Source organism: Cydia pomonella, chromosome 27, assembly GCF_033807575.1.
Source record: "Cydia pomonella isolate Wapato2018A chromosome 27, ilCydPomo1, whole genome shotgun sequence".
Classification (NCBI taxonomy): domain Eukaryota; kingdom Metazoa; phylum Arthropoda; class Insecta; order Lepidoptera; family Tortricidae; genus Cydia; species Cydia pomonella.
This window is the reverse complement of record NC_084729.1, coordinates 10423929-10441664: the sequence shown is the minus strand read 5'-3', so window position 1 is coordinate 10441664 and position 17736 is coordinate 10423929. Positions and strand designations below refer to the sequence as shown.

The 17736-nt window shown below is 41.5% G+C and overlaps 1 protein-coding gene and 1 long non-coding RNA gene across 2 annotated transcripts in view; both read right to left on the bottom strand.

The window, feature by feature from the left end:
- Positions 1-1218: 1218 nt before the first annotated feature.
- On the bottom strand, positions 1219-9173 carry LOC133532793 (uncharacterized). The gene is made up of 2 exons (XR_009801755.1): positions 9068-9173; positions 1219-8564 (listed from the first exon to the last, which is right to left on the bottom strand). It is a non-coding gene; the product is annotated as an uncharacterized LOC133532793 (long non-coding RNA).
- Positions 9174-9183: 10 nt separating this feature from the next.
- The window catches only part of LOC133532807 (uncharacterized), a 50489-nt gene continuing 41936 nt past the window's right edge, over positions 9184-17736 (bottom strand). The window contains exons 58-65 of the mRNA XM_061871656.1: positions 17236-17292; positions 16840-16889; positions 15644-15707; positions 13928-14815; positions 13630-13737; positions 13409-13564; positions 11873-12029; positions 9184-9220 (exon numbers count right to left, since the gene is read on the bottom strand). Of these exons, the coding sequence (XP_061727640.1) occupies positions 9184-9220; positions 11873-12029; positions 13409-13564; positions 13630-13737; positions 13928-14815; positions 15644-15707; positions 16840-16889; positions 17236-17292 (1517 nt within the window). The remainder of the gene's footprint in view (positions 9221-11872; positions 12030-13408; positions 13565-13629; positions 13738-13927; positions 14816-15643; positions 15708-16839; positions 16890-17235; positions 17293-17736) is intronic.

Genomic DNA, 17736 nt, shown 5'->3' with positions numbered 1-17736 from the left:
GGAAAAGGTGAATCCAACTCGTATTTCACTTTGGAAGCGCTTACCTGTGAGTCAAAGTGTCAACTTAATTAATAATAATAACAACACAGGTTTGCAGAAATAAATTACAATAATAAAAGTACAAAGGCGAACTTATCCCTATAAGGGATCTCACCAACGGGATATATAAGTCACTAATGTATTCAATTTGTATATCAATATTTACTTCTTAGAGCATTTTATTTAGATTTTCGTCATAAATGACCAAACTTTTATCTAAATTTTCTGCTGCTACATTTTGAACTCATAGGTACCTGTAAATGTTTTTCGAGTGTCACTTCTGTTCTTGTTTATTTGTCATAATCTTTCAGTACTGTAAAATCGTTGTCGCTCCCGTGATAACGATGTATGTTAAAGTTATGCTGCCTGCCACTGCACTGCAGCGGAGCGGTGAGCGAGGTAAAAATCCACAATACAACTCTCGCTTCTGTTTGCGCTATTGGTGGGTTCTTATCTCGCTTACCGCTCCGCCCCAGTGGACAGGCAGCCTCACACGAACCACTTGAATTGAAGCGGCTATTTAACTCTTAAAATCTCGTTTTTAGGGTTCCACTAGGAACCTTTATAGTTTCACCATGTCTGTTCGTCTATCCGTCCGCGGCTTTGCTCAGTGACCATTAGTGCTAGGAATAGGGTTTCTGGTTTCTTATTTCTCGAGGCACTGGAATTCTCGACCAGGATTTAATTTAGAAAGTTTCAAAAATCACCATGTTTTATAATTTTTTGGTTACGGAAAGAGAGACCTAAGCCCTCCTAATACGTGTACACGTTCAACGCAGCTGGTCAACTTTATTGTCACGCGTGCAATAGAGTATTTAAGAGCAAGTTCGGCCTGGCCAGCCACATTAGGGCTCATGCTAGACAACGTCCATAATGTTTATTTAGGGTCGCCGTCATCGAAAACGATGAAGAGGACTATAGGCGAGATCAACCATCAAACAAATGGTAAATTTTTAGTTAACATAAATTGCACTTAGCTTAACACAGAAGGTCCCTTAAGTAGGGACTGAATAAATTTACCGACTTTGTATTACTATTTATTTATTACATGGATCTCACAGCTTTTTACGCTAGAAGAACTGAGTTGCGAGACTAGTTTTTTTTCAAGTTATTTTTTTGATGGAATTATGTTTTTCACTAAGTACTTTAAGTAGCAACAAGATGAAATAAAACAAGAAGTAATAATGAAATTTTATTTTATTAACAAGTTAAACCTAACTTACTTATAACATTATTATTGGATACGCGGCTGCACGAGTAGAACTGTTGAGTTGAAAAGATCTAAGTTCACACATTTGACAACGCCCATCATACCCATTGTTGTTGTACGCCCGTACAACATAAACGCGCATGACACATTGAAATTATAAATAATATAGGGTTTGTCAAGTACTTCCGAACAATATTTCGCTTACTGAAACATAACATGTTAATCTTTTTAGATCTTTGTTATTAAATATTTTACGATAATAATTTATCACGCAAACAGTTACCTATTATATCTGTTATTTTTTTTAAACAGTGTTGTGGTTCAGTCTGTCGTTTCGATTCATATGACATTTCCGTAAGTTGATAAAAATCGACAATTTAAAACAAAATGACAATAAAATGAATTACGATTTGAAAAAAAAGTTTAATTAGTAATTCAAACGAAACAATACATACTTGCAAAAGTCGACTGTAAAATCGATTCGACTAATTCGTTTAGTCATTCATTAGTATCGCTAGATTTGACAAACGATACATGTCAGCCTATCACGACAAACTTCAATGGACTACTGTCAAATGTGTGAACTTATTCAGACAATACCTAACTCAATTGAAAATACCGAGTTAGAGCCAGACCACTTCCTGTTGATTATCATGCAGTCAAAAATGTAAACAAACAAGGGAGTCCCTTTTGAGGAGCATTATACACTTGGTCAGCCCCAACTTGTCAGTAGAAGGTGTGAATTTCAAATTTTCTATGGGAGATCAACGCGCGCCTACATTTTTCAATTTGCCGCCTTTTTCTGCTGACAAGTTGGAGTTGACCTCTGACGCTCGTTTCTTGGGATTAGAAGAGACTACGCGATCTTGACGTGTCCCTGTGCGTCATGTGGACACACATGTGCGTCATATGGACACCTCTGTGCGTCATATGGACACCTCTGTGCGTCACGTGGACACTGTGCGTCATATGGACAACCCTGTGCGTCATATGGACACCCCCGTGCGTCATACGGACACAGAACAGCATTTGTTTGTTTACATTTTGGTGCATTTCCGATCTGGACGTTATACATTTGTATTTGTTACTGCATAACACCGTGACACCAGCTAACGTACATTTTAAACTGTTTGTGTTTTTACATCGCAGATACTAAAATGTATTAATTAAAGTGTTTCTGATTTTTTATAATGATATACGAGGTTTACATCAGATTAATCGCCTGATGGTCAGCAATCACACCGTAAACCATGGACATCAACGACACTAGAGGGGCTGCATGTGCCTTGCCTGCCTTTAACCCTTTTCCAGGCCGCAAAAAACCACGAGGTTTTCCCAAAAACATCAAATATATTCCAATTAATCAAACTTTGGTGATTCATTTGAGGACAAGCCATTCTCGAAAGTGAAATCAAATTTAAACCTTAAACCCGAATGCTAAAGTTGAAATTCTATTCGCGCGTATGTGGTCGATAAATCGTACTGCGCCTGGAGAAGGGTTGACAGGAGTAGGTACGTTTATATCTTGAAAGTCTGAAGGTAACTTTATTATGAATGAAACATCCAAAATGTGCCACTGATATTGCAACCTAGAGTTGATCTTGTGTTGTTGACGACGAAACAAAGCAAATCGCCGGGGATAGTGCAATACCGCGCAACTAACAAAGTCGAAAGGGTTCGAAATTCAAACAATGTACAAGGTAATTGGACCTTACTGCATTTGTTAGTTACGCGGTCTTGCACTATCCCCGACGAAATGCAACTCTGTCCCAATTGAATACGACTTAAATTTCATCGTACTATAGGTAGGCCCTTGGGCCTTAGGAGGTTAAAATATCGGGGTATTCCAAAAATCACATCTAATGCCATTTTAGTATCTAGGATCTAAAGTGCTCAGTTTTTCGAAAATTGGTCAAAATCTGACGAAAACCAATTTAACAATTCACAGTCAACGCCTTCCTTAACACCGCCAATTTCGAAAACGGAAATTATTTGGGTCACACACAGATCATAAACCAAAAGTTGTCACTCCTGAGCACGAAGTTAACAGCTTGACAAGTCGGAGTGATTTCGCTTGACATATCTGGGGACATCGCACGACGCCGGCGCCGTGTGGCGCGCTGTTGCCAGACCTGTCGGGCGCGGGCCGGCAACGTCGCGCCGCTTACCACCCGCACCCGACGGCCGGCACCGGCCACACGACGTGCGACACATTTCTTCCCTAGTTGGAATTAGGTGTTTTCTGAAGTGATTTTTTGAACAAAATGTATTGTTTATTGTCATGAGAAAACGAAAACAAGCCCGTTTAAATAGTACATTGCTATAGAGGCCGGGAAACGATGGCTAAGTAGATATAGAATTGTAGTCAATTTGTTCTATAGGTACATAGCTAAAAACAAATTACGAAAGACGTTGTGTCATAATTTGACCCTTGAAAATAAAAGAAGGTTGCCTCTTACAGTCCTAGGTGTGTAAGGCAGTATGAAATTCCTTTACATATCATCTTCACTCGTCGCACCTGATATGTAGTATTTCCAGACCTAATTTGAAGAAAGTCATGTCAACATTTCATTGCAAGTTTGAGGAGAAAACCCATATTTACCATCCTATTTATATATGATTTCATTATCATCCTATTTACATATAATTCGCAGATTTGGGTAATATAGAACGACCTGCTTCTGTGCGGTCTGTTAAGTATTTTATTAGAGACAACAAAAAACCAGTAGTAAACTGATGAACAACAGAAACAATACCTTTTGTTTAACAGGTGAAGGGTCCAAAAAATCACCTCATAAAGAGAGACGTGGTGTGTGACCCGGTACAGTCAATGTCGCACATATGTATACATTCCTCCACCGGGCGGTGCACTGTACACATAATATTGACGCGCTAGTGCTGCGAGCACCACTAACACTGGTTCGGGACTAAGTCATATTTTGCCTTGGCAACAGAAAAAAGTCGATTACATTCGGTTAAGGGCAATAATTATTGAAAGTCACAATGTAATCATTGTCAGATTATCATGTCATAATTCTGAAACTTTTAGGTTTTTTCTAAGGTTATCCTATAGATAGGTTAGGTTTGTTTTATGGAAACACTAAAAAATTACGCATTTCTGAGAAAAAAAGCAATTATGAGTACTGAAAATGCGGACAAACAATACATTATGACATGTATGACTTAAAACATTTTTGGGAAACAATAGAGACCGTTCACATATTTTTTTTCTCCCAACTTTCGTTGATGTTTTGAGGATACTTGAAAATATCCGTTATATATGTCAACGGCAAACGTCAAAAGTTAAAAAACGATGTAAAGGACGCACTTATGCGGCAGAATGAGATGGATGTATGTATGTTTGTATCTGTTTTGCTTATTGAAGTTCAGTGGCGCCCTAAAACAATATCGACAAATTCCTCGTCGGGCTGTAGTTGAAGACAGATGTCGGTACTGTTTCTATGCAATATGCGACAAGTGACATGTTTTATTCTAGGGAGTTTTTATCACACGGTAAGATGTTAACGAGTTATGGAGTCGACATTAGTAATAAAATTCAACTCTACTCATGTATAAGGACCGTGCGCGTTGGAGGATCTGCCATCTTGTGGCCTGAATCGGAACCATAAACATGTACATTTACACGTCCCGTGTTTTCTTGTGCATAGTAGGTTCTGCCATCTTGTGGGCTACATCGGAACAATAAACATCACATATACGCCTCGCGCCAAAAATCTGACGGCGCCTGTGCTGCCTCCTACAGTTCATGCACGCTCCCTATTTATTTAATTAGTGTGTTTTTAATTTTACCTATAATCAAAGATAAGAACGTTGACGAGTTTATAAACGATGCTTTAATCTTGTCTTTGAGTATATCAATATTACAAATAAAAATAATTACCATTTTTTGCATTGGTTAATTTATATATATATTATTTTTCCTCCTTTAGAGTCAAACCAAGTACTTGACACTTGACATTTCATAGAAATTTGACGTTTTAAATAACCCGTGCACTACTGGGCTATCAAATCGCTGCCAACTAATCCTGGTCCGACTCTAATATACATATTGTTTTATCTGTAATTTCGTAATATAATCAAAACAAAAAATGGCCTTCACTTTTATTATTTATATACCCAAAGACAAAACTAACCGATCGTTTAAACTCGTCTAGGTTCTTGTCTTTGATTATTAAATTAAAATCACTAATTAAACGAATGAATGAGTATGAATATGGGTTGAATTTTATTGCTAATGTCGACTCCATAGCTCGCTGTCTCGCGCGACACATCTACATCCGCTGCCTGTAATCATTATAAGCCGAGGCAAGCTAGGACTTGGTCCTGAACCACGAGGGTCCGCCGGCGGCGGCTGCTGTATGGCATCCTGAAGTCTTTCAGAGTATTATACAAATAAATATACTAACTTAAACCACTGTACACTTATCAGCGACCAGAAACAATTCAACTCGTTATCTCCATGCAAACATACGGTTTATAAACTGAAACATGTTGTGTAAGTATACAGGAGCAAATACCTCGGGACTCCGTGCACACTAAAAGAGGCAGTTATCAACCTGAAAGCCTTGCTAGGCTGCGTGGGGCTGGGGTGGCTAGAGTAGTGCCACCTCGTTTGTACGCAAAATGTTCCATTTTATTCCAAATTTTATATGAAAGGAAGAAATGTAAAAAGTTACGCCTCCAGCAGGACTTGAACGCGCAAACTTCCGCAATCCGCGCTTGCTATTAACCAATTGAGCTACTGAAGCCTGCCAGAACCTCGCAAATCTTTCCATTCGTTCCCTTATGTATGCGGGAGTCTTCAGAAAATAGTGGACTCGATTAGAGTGAGTTGATAATAGTACATTGCGATACAAGTGCGAAAAATAGGAAATTCGAAACGAGTGGCGAACACGACCGAAGGGAGCGTTTTAAATCGACACGAGTTGCGAATTATCTATTCGCACATGTATCGTACAACGTTTTACAGTACATATTATGGACCTTTAAATGTTTGACACAGTAACGTAATATGCTAATTTGCGCACTAGTGCGGTAAAGTAGCACCATATGTACTGTAAAAGTTAATCACTGTCTATTTTGTGACGATGATTACTGATAAAATTGGTTGTGGTGTTCATTTCATAAACTATACGCGATATTCCAATGTAAAAAAAGGCAAAAAGTTCATATCATGCTTAATTGTCTATTCTCTGAAAACTCCCATACACGCCTTTGGGGTGAGTACATTTTGTCGAAACGTAGATTTACTTTATAATTGAATTGGAAAAAACCGCGGCTTTGCATGGAGATTTACAGTCTTTATAATGAAGTTTCCTGTTAACAATGAATAAACAGTAAAACGGCCACTTACTCGCAGTGATCCTGCCAAACACTGGTTTCATACTACAGGCTCACGGGATACCATAGAGTATTGTATTATAGTCAACGTATCAATGCGTTTCGTTGCAAACAAATATTCATATCGTTATTTTTTGATGATAATTTATGAAATATGCCTTGTTATTAAAGAAAATAATCTCGTAAACCTACAAAGTTTCAATCCCCTTTTATAGTTCGTGCCATTCACGAAGGCGTGCCTTAAAACGTATTATCATGTTATGAAAGGTTAGATTTGACAAATCTGAGCGTCATCGTGGATGACTCGACCTGTAACCCTCTCAGGGGTAGAATTTCGCACAATATGTATAGTCAAATTATCCACACAGCTGTAGAAACTTGACAATAATGTTCGAGTACACATGTTGTTAGCCCTTTGCGTCGACATTTTAAACAGGAACTGGACTTATATGTATTTGTGCTACGATATACTTGAAATTTAACTGCAACGAAAATGCATCATATGGATTACATTCTAACAATTTATCAATTAAAATCCAAATAAAAACGTGACTAATAATTAATAAAACATTTAAAAGCTAATTAAATATCACAGAATAAGAAACAACTCCGCGCGCCGCCGGCTCCTTATATATTTATAATGTATATATTTATTATTTATTATACACGCTTACACTAAGTATTTACAATAATATATAGTGTTTATATAATATGAATAATTATATATATTTTGGTTCGCCCACTTGCCAGTGCCCGAATATTTACTGACCATTTACATACATTATATATATTATTATATATTATTTTAAATGCGTCCCATCTTACATTATATACATTAATTAATGTTACCAATAAAATTATGCTAAACAGATTTTTTCTATAACTGCTTTGGAATACGCGTTTGAATGTATGTATTTAGTTTAAATAAAATGGGGAAACAATAATTAGTAGGCACCGGATATACATGTAGAGAACTTGCCTAAAGCCCCGCTTGAATGTAATGTTCAGAGTGATAAGGTAGACATTAAAATAAATATTATAGGACATTATTACACAAATTGACTAAGTCCCACAGTAAGCTCAATAAGGCTTGTGTTGAGGGTACTTAGACAACGATATATATAATATATACATATTTATAAATACTTAAATACATAGAAAACACCCATGACTCAGGAACAAATATCCGTGCTCATCACACGAATAAATGCCCTTACCAGGATTTGAACCCGGGACCATCGGCTTCATAGGCGGGGTACTTAGCTAAGTTTGTCCCTACTTTAACTTATTATGTTTGTAAGTATTGCAGGACTAGGTCGATCGATACATGTAAGTAAGTTTGGTTAAAACTGACAACACATAAATTATAATTAAATTTTCATGAACATTAATCATAAATGGATGTCGATTATAAGTCATTAAATAAATAAATAAATATTATAGAATAAATATTATAGGACATTATTACACAAATTGACTAAGGCCCACGGTAAGCTCAATAAGGCTTGTCATTAGTCATTTTTATACGTTTTTTTACTGAGTACACACAATTACATGCAAGCGGGGCTTTACTCAAGTTTACCAATTATAACAAACATAACAAAAATTTACTGACAATGCGTACAGACAAAACCACTGTACTCGCGGCGTGGGCCCAGCTGTGGGCGGTAGTGGGCCCACGCGTGGGCAGCCGTGGGCGGGAGTGGGGCCACGCGAGGTCAGCAGTGGTGGGCCCAGCCGTGGGCGGGAGTGGCCAGCAGTGGGCCCAGCCGTGGGCGGTAGTGGGGCCACGCGTGGGCGGGAGTGGGCCTAGCCATGGGCGGTCGTGGGTCCACGCGTGGGCAGCAGTGAGCCCAGCCATGGGCGGTAGTGGGCCCCCGCGTGGGCAGCTGGGGGCACTCGTGGGCGCTACGCGGGTGAGATCAGGGGTCACCGCTCCGACCACGACGACTTTCTGTGGACGAATTGAATAGGACATGATAACTTTAAGAGCAAATTAAAAACATAGGGAAAGCGTGCTATTGTAAAAGTAGGCAGAGCCACATTGCTAGCAGCAACTGCGATCCTTATTATTTCACTGATATGTGTTCAATTTGTTAAATATCAGAAAGTGGCGCCATCTAATAGATCAATAGCCAAAGGTATGGTAGCATCGTTTCGAGCGATGGCGCCACCTTTGGTCTATGCCCGGTAAGATGGCGCCACTTTTTGATATTTAGCAAATTTAACACATATCAGTAAAATAATAAGGATCAAAGTCAAATGGCGTTCTAAAAGTTTTAATCATGTGTCGAAAGATGGCAGTAAATTTACTGTGGCTATAAAGTTTTCTTTGACAATCCACCTCTATTTCAAATTCTCTTTGGCTGTGACGTAGACAGGGGCAAAAATGAAAAGTATAAAAGTTCTGTTTATGCCATTTAAGCTAGGGAGCCCTAAAAGATGTGCAAGTGTTACCGTCGGCGCCGGGCGCAGGCGCGGGCGCCGGCCGGGGCCGGGGCAGGGGCCGGGGCCGGGGCCGGGGCCGGGGCCGGGGCCGGGGCCGGGGCCGGGGCCGGGGCCGGGGCCGGGCCTCACGCGCCGCCGCCGCCCCCGCGGCCGTAACTGTCCCTGGAATATTCATGTTATTACTGTTCACTATTCACATATCTACACTATTCCTTTGTAACAGATTAATCAATCATTTATTTATTTCTTTGGGTGCAGTACATACAACAGTAAGATATAATAAAACAATTTTTACTCAGTACATCCTGAATAGAGTGAAATAGAGGCATAGAAATAATAAGTGTTACCTAATACTGCATGCAGGTAATCATTGAATTAGAAGTAAAAATGTAAAAACATTTTAAATCCATGGAGTCATAACTAACAGTATAATAATAAACTTTAATAATTAGGTCAAATAATAGCTAAGCTAACGTTATTAAGAGCCCGGTAACGATTTTAGAGCTAAAATGTAAATTTGATAGATTTAGTCGTTGAAATTGTACATCTTTTGTTACGTAATATCTAAATAACAAGTATTGGTTACTATTAGCACGTCTTCTCATCTTGCCTTTTAATAATGAGGTCGCAAGCGTGCGTCCCCGGCGATGTGACGAGAACAGACATTTTTAAAAATTCATAAAGAAATTATGGTGGTAAATTATACAAAATGATGTATAAGTTTCAGGAAATGTTGTAGATTGTTTAAGTATCAAAATTACGTTGAAATTAAGTCAATTTTCAGAGAAATAGTTTTGAAGTACTACATTAATTATGAAGTTATTTCTGGAGAAAATTAATTTTGTCTAACTTGTATTTACGCTACTTCACATTTATAATAACAAAAATGTAGTTTATGAAAGTTGAAGTACAGGATATGTATGTATAATACAAAATTACTTACGTAAGAAGCTGAAATAAATAAAGCCTTGGCCGATATCAGCACATGGACCAACAATAACAACCTCAATATCAACCTAACTAAAGCAGTGTATACACAATTTCATTCCTATCAAACCAATCCTGGCCAACTTGATATCAAATATAATGACATCTTATTAGAAAAATGTGATAATGTGAAATATTTAGGATTACATATTGACAAAAACTTAAGCTGGAAACAACACGTCGAAGCTGTTTGTTCCAAACTTGACGGATTTGTGTTCGCTCTAAGGAAACTTCGAAATACGGTATCTCTACAGGCCGCAACAACTGCCTATCACGGATATGTAGCATCTGTACTTGACTACGGTCTTTTACTGTGGGGCAATTCGGTCGACATTGAAAAAGCGTTCGTTCGGCAGAAAAAGTGCATTCGTGCGATAGCCAACGCTTGGATCACGGACAGCTGTAAACCACTGGTTAGGAAATTTAATGTTTTGCCTTTGCCTTGCATGTACATCAAAAAAGCATGTCTATTTGTGAAAAAAACACCCTAAACTTTTTAAAAAGAGATTTGATGTTTTTGCAGGAAATTAACTAATTTACAAAGAGCTTTAAAATCACTGCTTTACGCGCGTTTACCTAAACCTAAAAAATCTATCACTTAAAATGAAAGATAACAAGACGTTCTAATAGAAACCAGTATTTGTTTTTTCTTAAAGTTAACAAAAGGTGTACAATTTCATCGACTAAATAAATTATTTCGACATTTTTGCGACTAAAATCGATAACGGCCTCTTAAGGAGCCTGTCGGGAGTCTATTATTGAGTAAAAACATTTATCGATTAAATATACAGTCAACTGCTTCTTAAATCGATGAACCGGGAGGTTTCTCTTATGAATCAGTATTTTGTTAAATATTCTGGGCGCTATTCTAAAGAAATTATTTCGCATGAATGCCGTTTTCATAAGCTGGATGTACAACTGTCCCTCATATTGAGAGCGAATAGCTTACGACTCTCTAATGCGTACGTAAATAAGCCTAGGTTACGTTTTACGAATAGAGCTACCTCTAGTATATATCGTCAAGTGATAAGCAAAACTCACTAATTACCAAAAAATAATTAAACAAAAGCAACCATAAATTTAATAGTAATTAGGGAATTTTGCTTGTCACCTGACGATATAATAAAGGCAGTGTTAGGCGATATAATAAAGGCTGAAGGGTATATAATTATTTCTTACATATGTATAAACCGCTGAAGTGCAGGGTGTACAAGGAGGATTATGACAACTCACAAGCCGGGAAAATACTGAACTATTTATTGGGAAAATGGTTGTTTTACATACTAGAGCTGTTCTTTGTTGTTGTGCAAACATATGGAAGTAATCTAGATACAAGGTTAAAGAAATATTAATATAATATTATATTTCTGCATGATTCATTAGAATGTTCTTTGTTTGTGCTCAATGGACCGTTTAAGATAATTAAGCGTAAATGATGCGTTGAAAGACAAAGATTTATTATTGTGTTTGTCAGCTGATCAGCTGTGTGGACCTCACCACACCGCAGATAACTCTTATGCATCTCTTTTGGGCTATAGAAGCGGTTTCGCGATTTACAGAGTTGCCCCAAAAAATAATGCCATATTTGATTTTTTATACTACTAGTTCATGGTATGCTACTAGAACTGCATCTCGATTGGCTATTTTTGACAATTTATTAAGAGCGTAAGCCGATTCGCTCAGGTACTTACATAAGTCGTTTATATGATTTTTCCAAGTCAACTGATAATCTATTGATAATCCAAGAAATAAGGCAATGTTCCTTATTGGTGTAACTTCGTAGTATTTTAGATTGAACTAATATGGTTAGACAGAGGAAATTCGTACCTGTAGTCGTGCGTGGCGTGCGCGGAGTGTGTCGCGTGCGCGGCGTGCGCGTGCGGCGGCGCGCGGAGCGGCGCGCGGGGCGGCGCGCGGCGCGGCGACGGCGTGCGCGCGACCGCGCTCGCGCCCAGCCCGAGCGGCGCCGACGCCGAGCAACGCGCTGCGCGATATTACGTCCATCATATGTATACAATGTGTTTGTCCACGTATAGTGGAGCCGTTGATCACGCATAGTACGATGCATTTTATCGACAAATCACCCCCCATACGTATGGTTTTTCTCAACTATTTTAAAACTGCACCCGTTCAAAGTTTTAGAGTGCCATACACTACTGCAATTGGTTAATGTACCGTTATCTGCCCATTTACCTATCGCACATATAAAAAATAAAAATAATAATCATTCGATAGCTTATGACTTGGGACATAAATTTGAAGAATAAATGTCACAAAGAATTTTCTTATTATTCTATAATTGATAACAAAAATAAAAATCGTCATCAAAAATTTACTTTTTTTTTTCTTTTAGGATATTAGCTCCTAAGGTAATATCCTAAAAGAATAGTATGGAACCTTCTTCGACCTTTTTGATTATCTTTTTTATTTATGACAATAATAAAGCTTCTTACTTTTGAAAAATGTCATCATTATCAAATATTTCGAACAAATTGTCAAAAACACTGCCAAAGAGGTTCCAATCACTAACTTTAAGATGATTATTGTGAAAGTAAAATAAACATTTTTGATTTTTGATTTTTTGATTTTTTTGAAGATTAACACAGTGTGTTTCTTTTTGTTGTAGATTATTACAAATAACTTATTACATAAAATTGGTTTCCGTGTCCCCCGTAGAAATGAACGTAGTTGTCGCAGTAAGGCATTATTTAGCATTCCTAACAGCAGAACGAAATACGCACAGCATTCATATATTGAGCGCGCATGTAGGCAGTACAATGAAAAATGTATGGACGCAGATTTGTTTTGCAATTCATTAGGCCTCTTTAAAAGAGCAGTATATTCTTTTCTAAAATAACGGTGAAAAGTTGCAGCAACCGGATAATAGGTACCTGTGATTTAAGTATTTTCTCAGCTCTCTACATATATATATATATAATATATATATATATATATATATATATATATTTTTATATAAATTTACGCTTTTGTTATGTACGCTATAAGTTTACACTATTATTATTTTTTCAATTGTACATCGAATAATTTAAAATTAGGAAACTATAGGTCTGTAACGAAATCAATCCATAGCTATTAGCTAAGTTGCTCATATGTTTATTTTAAGACTGTTTGTTTCTCAATAAATTAAAAAAAAATAAAAATAAAAAAAAAAAAAAGGCCAGCCGCCGGAATCGAAGCGGGTGCGCCGAAGGAAAGCTAAAATGTTCGCCAATTCGACCCGACGTATGTAGGCTACGTTTAACCGATTAAATTCGTGAGGAAGAAGCGTAAGAAAAGTTACGGGAGTAAGTATTGTGAACTCCGGAGGGCGGCGGGGCGGCGCCCCTTGTACAGTAAACTCACGGTCTGCGTCGCGTCTCGCGGGGTCTAGTGTGGCGGCGTGGTCCTGGCGCGGCGCCGACAGGTGCGCGCTGTTGGACGGGGAGGGCGAGCCGCGGGAGCGCGAGCCCGACGGCTGCGGCCCGCCGGGGGGCGCGGGGGGCGGCGGGGCGGCGCCCCCTGTACAGTAAACTCACGGTCTGCGTCGCGTCTCGCGGGGTCTAGTGTGGCGGCGTGGTCCTGGCGCGGCGCCGACAGGTGCGCGCTGTTGGACGGGGAGGGCGAGCCGCGGGAGCGCGAGCCCGACGGCTGCGGCCCGCCGGGGGGCGCGGGGGGCGGCGGGGCGGCGCCCCCTGTACAGTAAACTCACGGTCTGCGTCGCGTCTCGCGGGGTCTAGTGTGGCGGCGTGGTCCTGGCGCGGCGCCGACAGGTGCGCGCTGTTGGACGGGGAGGGCGAGCCGCGGGAGCGCGAGCCCGACGGCTGCGGCCCGCCGGGGGGCGCGGGGGGCGGCAGGGCGGCGCCCCTTGTACAGTAAACTCACGGTCTGCGTCGCGTCTCGCGGGGTCTAGTGTGGCGGCGTGGTCCTGGCGCGGCGCCGACAGGTGCGCGCTGTTGGACGGGGAGGGCGAGCCGCGGGAGCCCGAGCCCGACGGCTGCGGCCCGCCGGGGGGCGCGGGGGGCGGCGCCCCCTGTACAGTAAACTCACGGTCTGCGTCGCGTCTCGCGGGGTCTAGTGTGGCGGCGTGGTCCTGGCGCGGCGCCGACAGGTGCGCGCTGTTGGACGGGGAGGGCGAGCCGCGGGAGCCCGAGCCCGACGGCTGCGGCCCGCCGGGGGGCGCGAGGGGCGGCGCCCCCTGTACAGTAAACTCACGGTCTGCGTCGCGTCTCGCGGGGTCTAGTGTGGCGGCGTGGTCCTGGCGCGGCGCCGACAGGTGCGCGCTGTTGGACGGGGAGGGCGAGCCGCGGGAGCCCGAGCCCGACGGCTGCGGCCCGCCGGGGGGCGCGGGGGGCGGCGCCCCCTGTACAGTAAACTCACGGTCTGCGTCGCGTCTCGCGGGGTCTAGTGTGGCGGCGTGGTCCTGGCGCGGCGCCGACAGGTGCGCGCTGTTGGACGGGGAGGGCGAGCCGCGGGAGCCCGAGCCCGACGGCTGCGGCCCGCCGGGGGGCGCGAGGGGCGGCGCCCCCTGTACAGTAAACTCACGGTCTGCGTCGCGTCTCGCGGGGTCTAGTGTGGCGGCGTGGTCCTGGCGCGGCGCCGACAGGTGCGCGCTGTTGGACGGGGAGGGCGAGCCGCGGGAGCGCGAGCCCGACGGCTGCGGCCCGCCGGGGGGCGCGGGGGGCGGCGGAGCCGGCGGCGCGGAGGGCGGCGGGGCGGCGCCCCCCGCGGCCCCGGGGGCCAGGCGCGCGCGGCACCCGAACGACGAGTAGGCTGGCGGGTAGAGGCGACACACGTTCAATTTTATAACACACCCAGCCATCATTTATTGATAAATAAATATTATTATCCCCACAATAAGCTCAAGAAGGCTTATGTTATGGACACTCAGACAACGATACGTATAATATATAAATACATAAATAAATATATAGAAAACACCTAAGACTCAGGAACAAATATCCATGCTCATCACAAAAATAAATGCCTTTATCGGGATTTGATTTGAAACCAGAATCATCGGTTTCATAAAGTAACTCACTTATATTTAAGGTCACTCCTCACTCGTCAAATTAAATGCCCAGATGAAACTTTTAATAAAACATAATAAAGAAACATCGCTAGAAAAGCTGCTTTAAATACAATTGATTAAAAATAACAATCGAAATAGCTTGTTCGGTTTCAGAGCCACGCCATACTCAAATTACACAGACACGTATACATGTAGCGGACAATCTTATCTCTTTCTCCCCAACCCAAGTCGCATTTCGCAACCAATTCTCGTAAAACTAGATGAAATGGTTTATTTTTGTTGATTAAGTTAGTGTGTGTGTGGTGTGTGTTTGTGTGTGTGTGTGTGTGTGTGTGTGTGTGTGTGTGTGTTGTGTGTGTGTGGTGGGTGGTGTGTGTGTGTGTGTGGTGGGTGGTGTGTATGTGCGTGCGTGTGTATGTGCGTGCGTGTGTATGTGCGTGCGTGTGTGCGTGCGAGGACGTGCGTGCGTGTGCGTGCGTGCGCGTGCGTGTGCGCGCGCGTGTGTGTGTGTGTGTGTGTGTGTGTGTGTGTGTGTGTGTGTGTGTGTGTGTGTGTGTGTGGTGACTCACCGCGCATAACGGACAGCTCGATGGCGGCGCGCAGCTCGTCCTCGTCGCTGCGGCGGGAGCTCGACTGGAACATACAACACTAAATTACTAACTTTACTTTCATTTAATAGTATTTTATATAATAGAGGGCTTTTCAGTCGAGTATCGTGTTTAGGCAATGAAGCTTGCTGAGTTGCTTAAGTAAGGTACGAGATTGAAATACTATATAAAATATAATTTCTATAAAACCTAAATAAAAAACGCGACTCTGCTCCCGTTTAGTCTTTTCTATGGGAGCGCGGCGGCAAGTGATTGGTCAATTTTTTTATAATTGATTACAGCGTATCGAAATGAATCTTATAGTTGAGTTGGGAGCCAATACATGAAAAGTACGCAATTATAATAACGAAATCTTAATTCAACCACTACAGTCGACGTGTTGTAGGAAAGAGACAAATGTTAGAGTAATAATACCAATCAGATTAGTAAATAAAAAAACCGGCCAAGAGCATGTCGGGCCACGCTCAGTGTAGGGTTCCGTAGTTACTCTTTCGTCACAATAAGCTAAACTGGAGCTTAAAGTATAGTAAATTCTTAACCAAGGGATGAAACGGTACCTTTCACCCGAGTTAAACAAATAGGCAAATTTGCATAATCAGTACCTAATTAAAGTAAGTAAGTCTTTTTACTATGAAGGGGAAACTTTTTGCGATAACTCAAAAACAGCTAAATTGATCGTGTCCGCTATAGTTTTCATTTAATGTATTTCTTAAGCTCTACTTCTACGATTTTTTTTTCATATTTTTTGGACCTATGGTTCAAAAGTTAGAGGGGGGGGGGACACATTTATTTTTCTTTCGGAGCGTTTATCTCTGAATATATTCACTTTATCAAAAAATGTTTGCTGAAGACCCCTATTAGTTTTGAATGACCTTTCCAACGATACCCCACACTGTAGGGTTGAAGCAAAAAAAAATTTCACCCCCAATTTACGTGTAGAGGAGGTACCCTAAAAAAAATTTTTTTTTTTGATTTTATTGTACGACTTTGTCGGCTTTATTGATTTATATATCCATGCCTAATTTCAGCGTTCTAGCACTAACGACCACGGAGCAAAGCCTCGGACATACAGACAGACGGACATGGCGAAACTATAAGGGTTCCTAGTTGACTACGGAACCCTAAAAAGTAAGTAATATCATAATCTCAGTACGCACCTGCGCGGCGTCCCTCGGCGGCGGCCGGCCGGCGCGCGCGGCGCGGGACCCTGCACATCATACGTAAATCATTATTATACGACATTCACCACTTTGAGTGCTATATATGTATTATTATAAATATAAATAAAAAAACATAAATATTATAGGTACATTCTTACACAGATTGACTAATTCCCACGGTAAGCCAAGAAGACAACGATATATGTAATATATAAATACTTAAATACATACAAAACAACCATGACTCGGGAACAAATATCTGTGCTCATCACACAAATAAATGCCCTTACCGGGATTCGATCTCAGGACCATCGGCTTCATAGGCAGGGTCACTACCCACTAGGCCGGACCGGTCGTCAAAATCGTAATAAAAAAGAAAAAAGTAAGTGTTACCGGGGCGGGGCGTGTGCGTGGCGCCGTCGCCCAGGTCCAGCTGCAGCACGCCGTACTCTGCAACAACACCCACACTCAACGTCCACCACAACTACAAACGACTCACCGTTAACTCTTTTCCAGGCATAGTACGATTTATCGACCACATACGCGCCATTAGAATTTCAACTTTAGCATTCCGATTTAAGGTTCAAATTAGATTACACTTTCAGGAAATGTTACTTGTCTTCAAATGAATCATCAAAGCTGGATTAATTGGAATATATTTGATTTTTTGGGAAAACTTTGTAGATTGGTGCGGCCTGGAAAAGGGTTAATTCAGCGAGACCATTATAATTTGAATGATGGCCTTGGTCGACGATATACAATCGAAAAACCGAAAAATGGGGCCTTCAAACTCTCCTCTCCCCTTCGGCTCAAGGGAAGGGACGGGAAGGGACTTTTGTTATGTTTATCTCCTAACTAGTCCTAACAAAGTTACAAAGTCAAAAATTGGTGCGT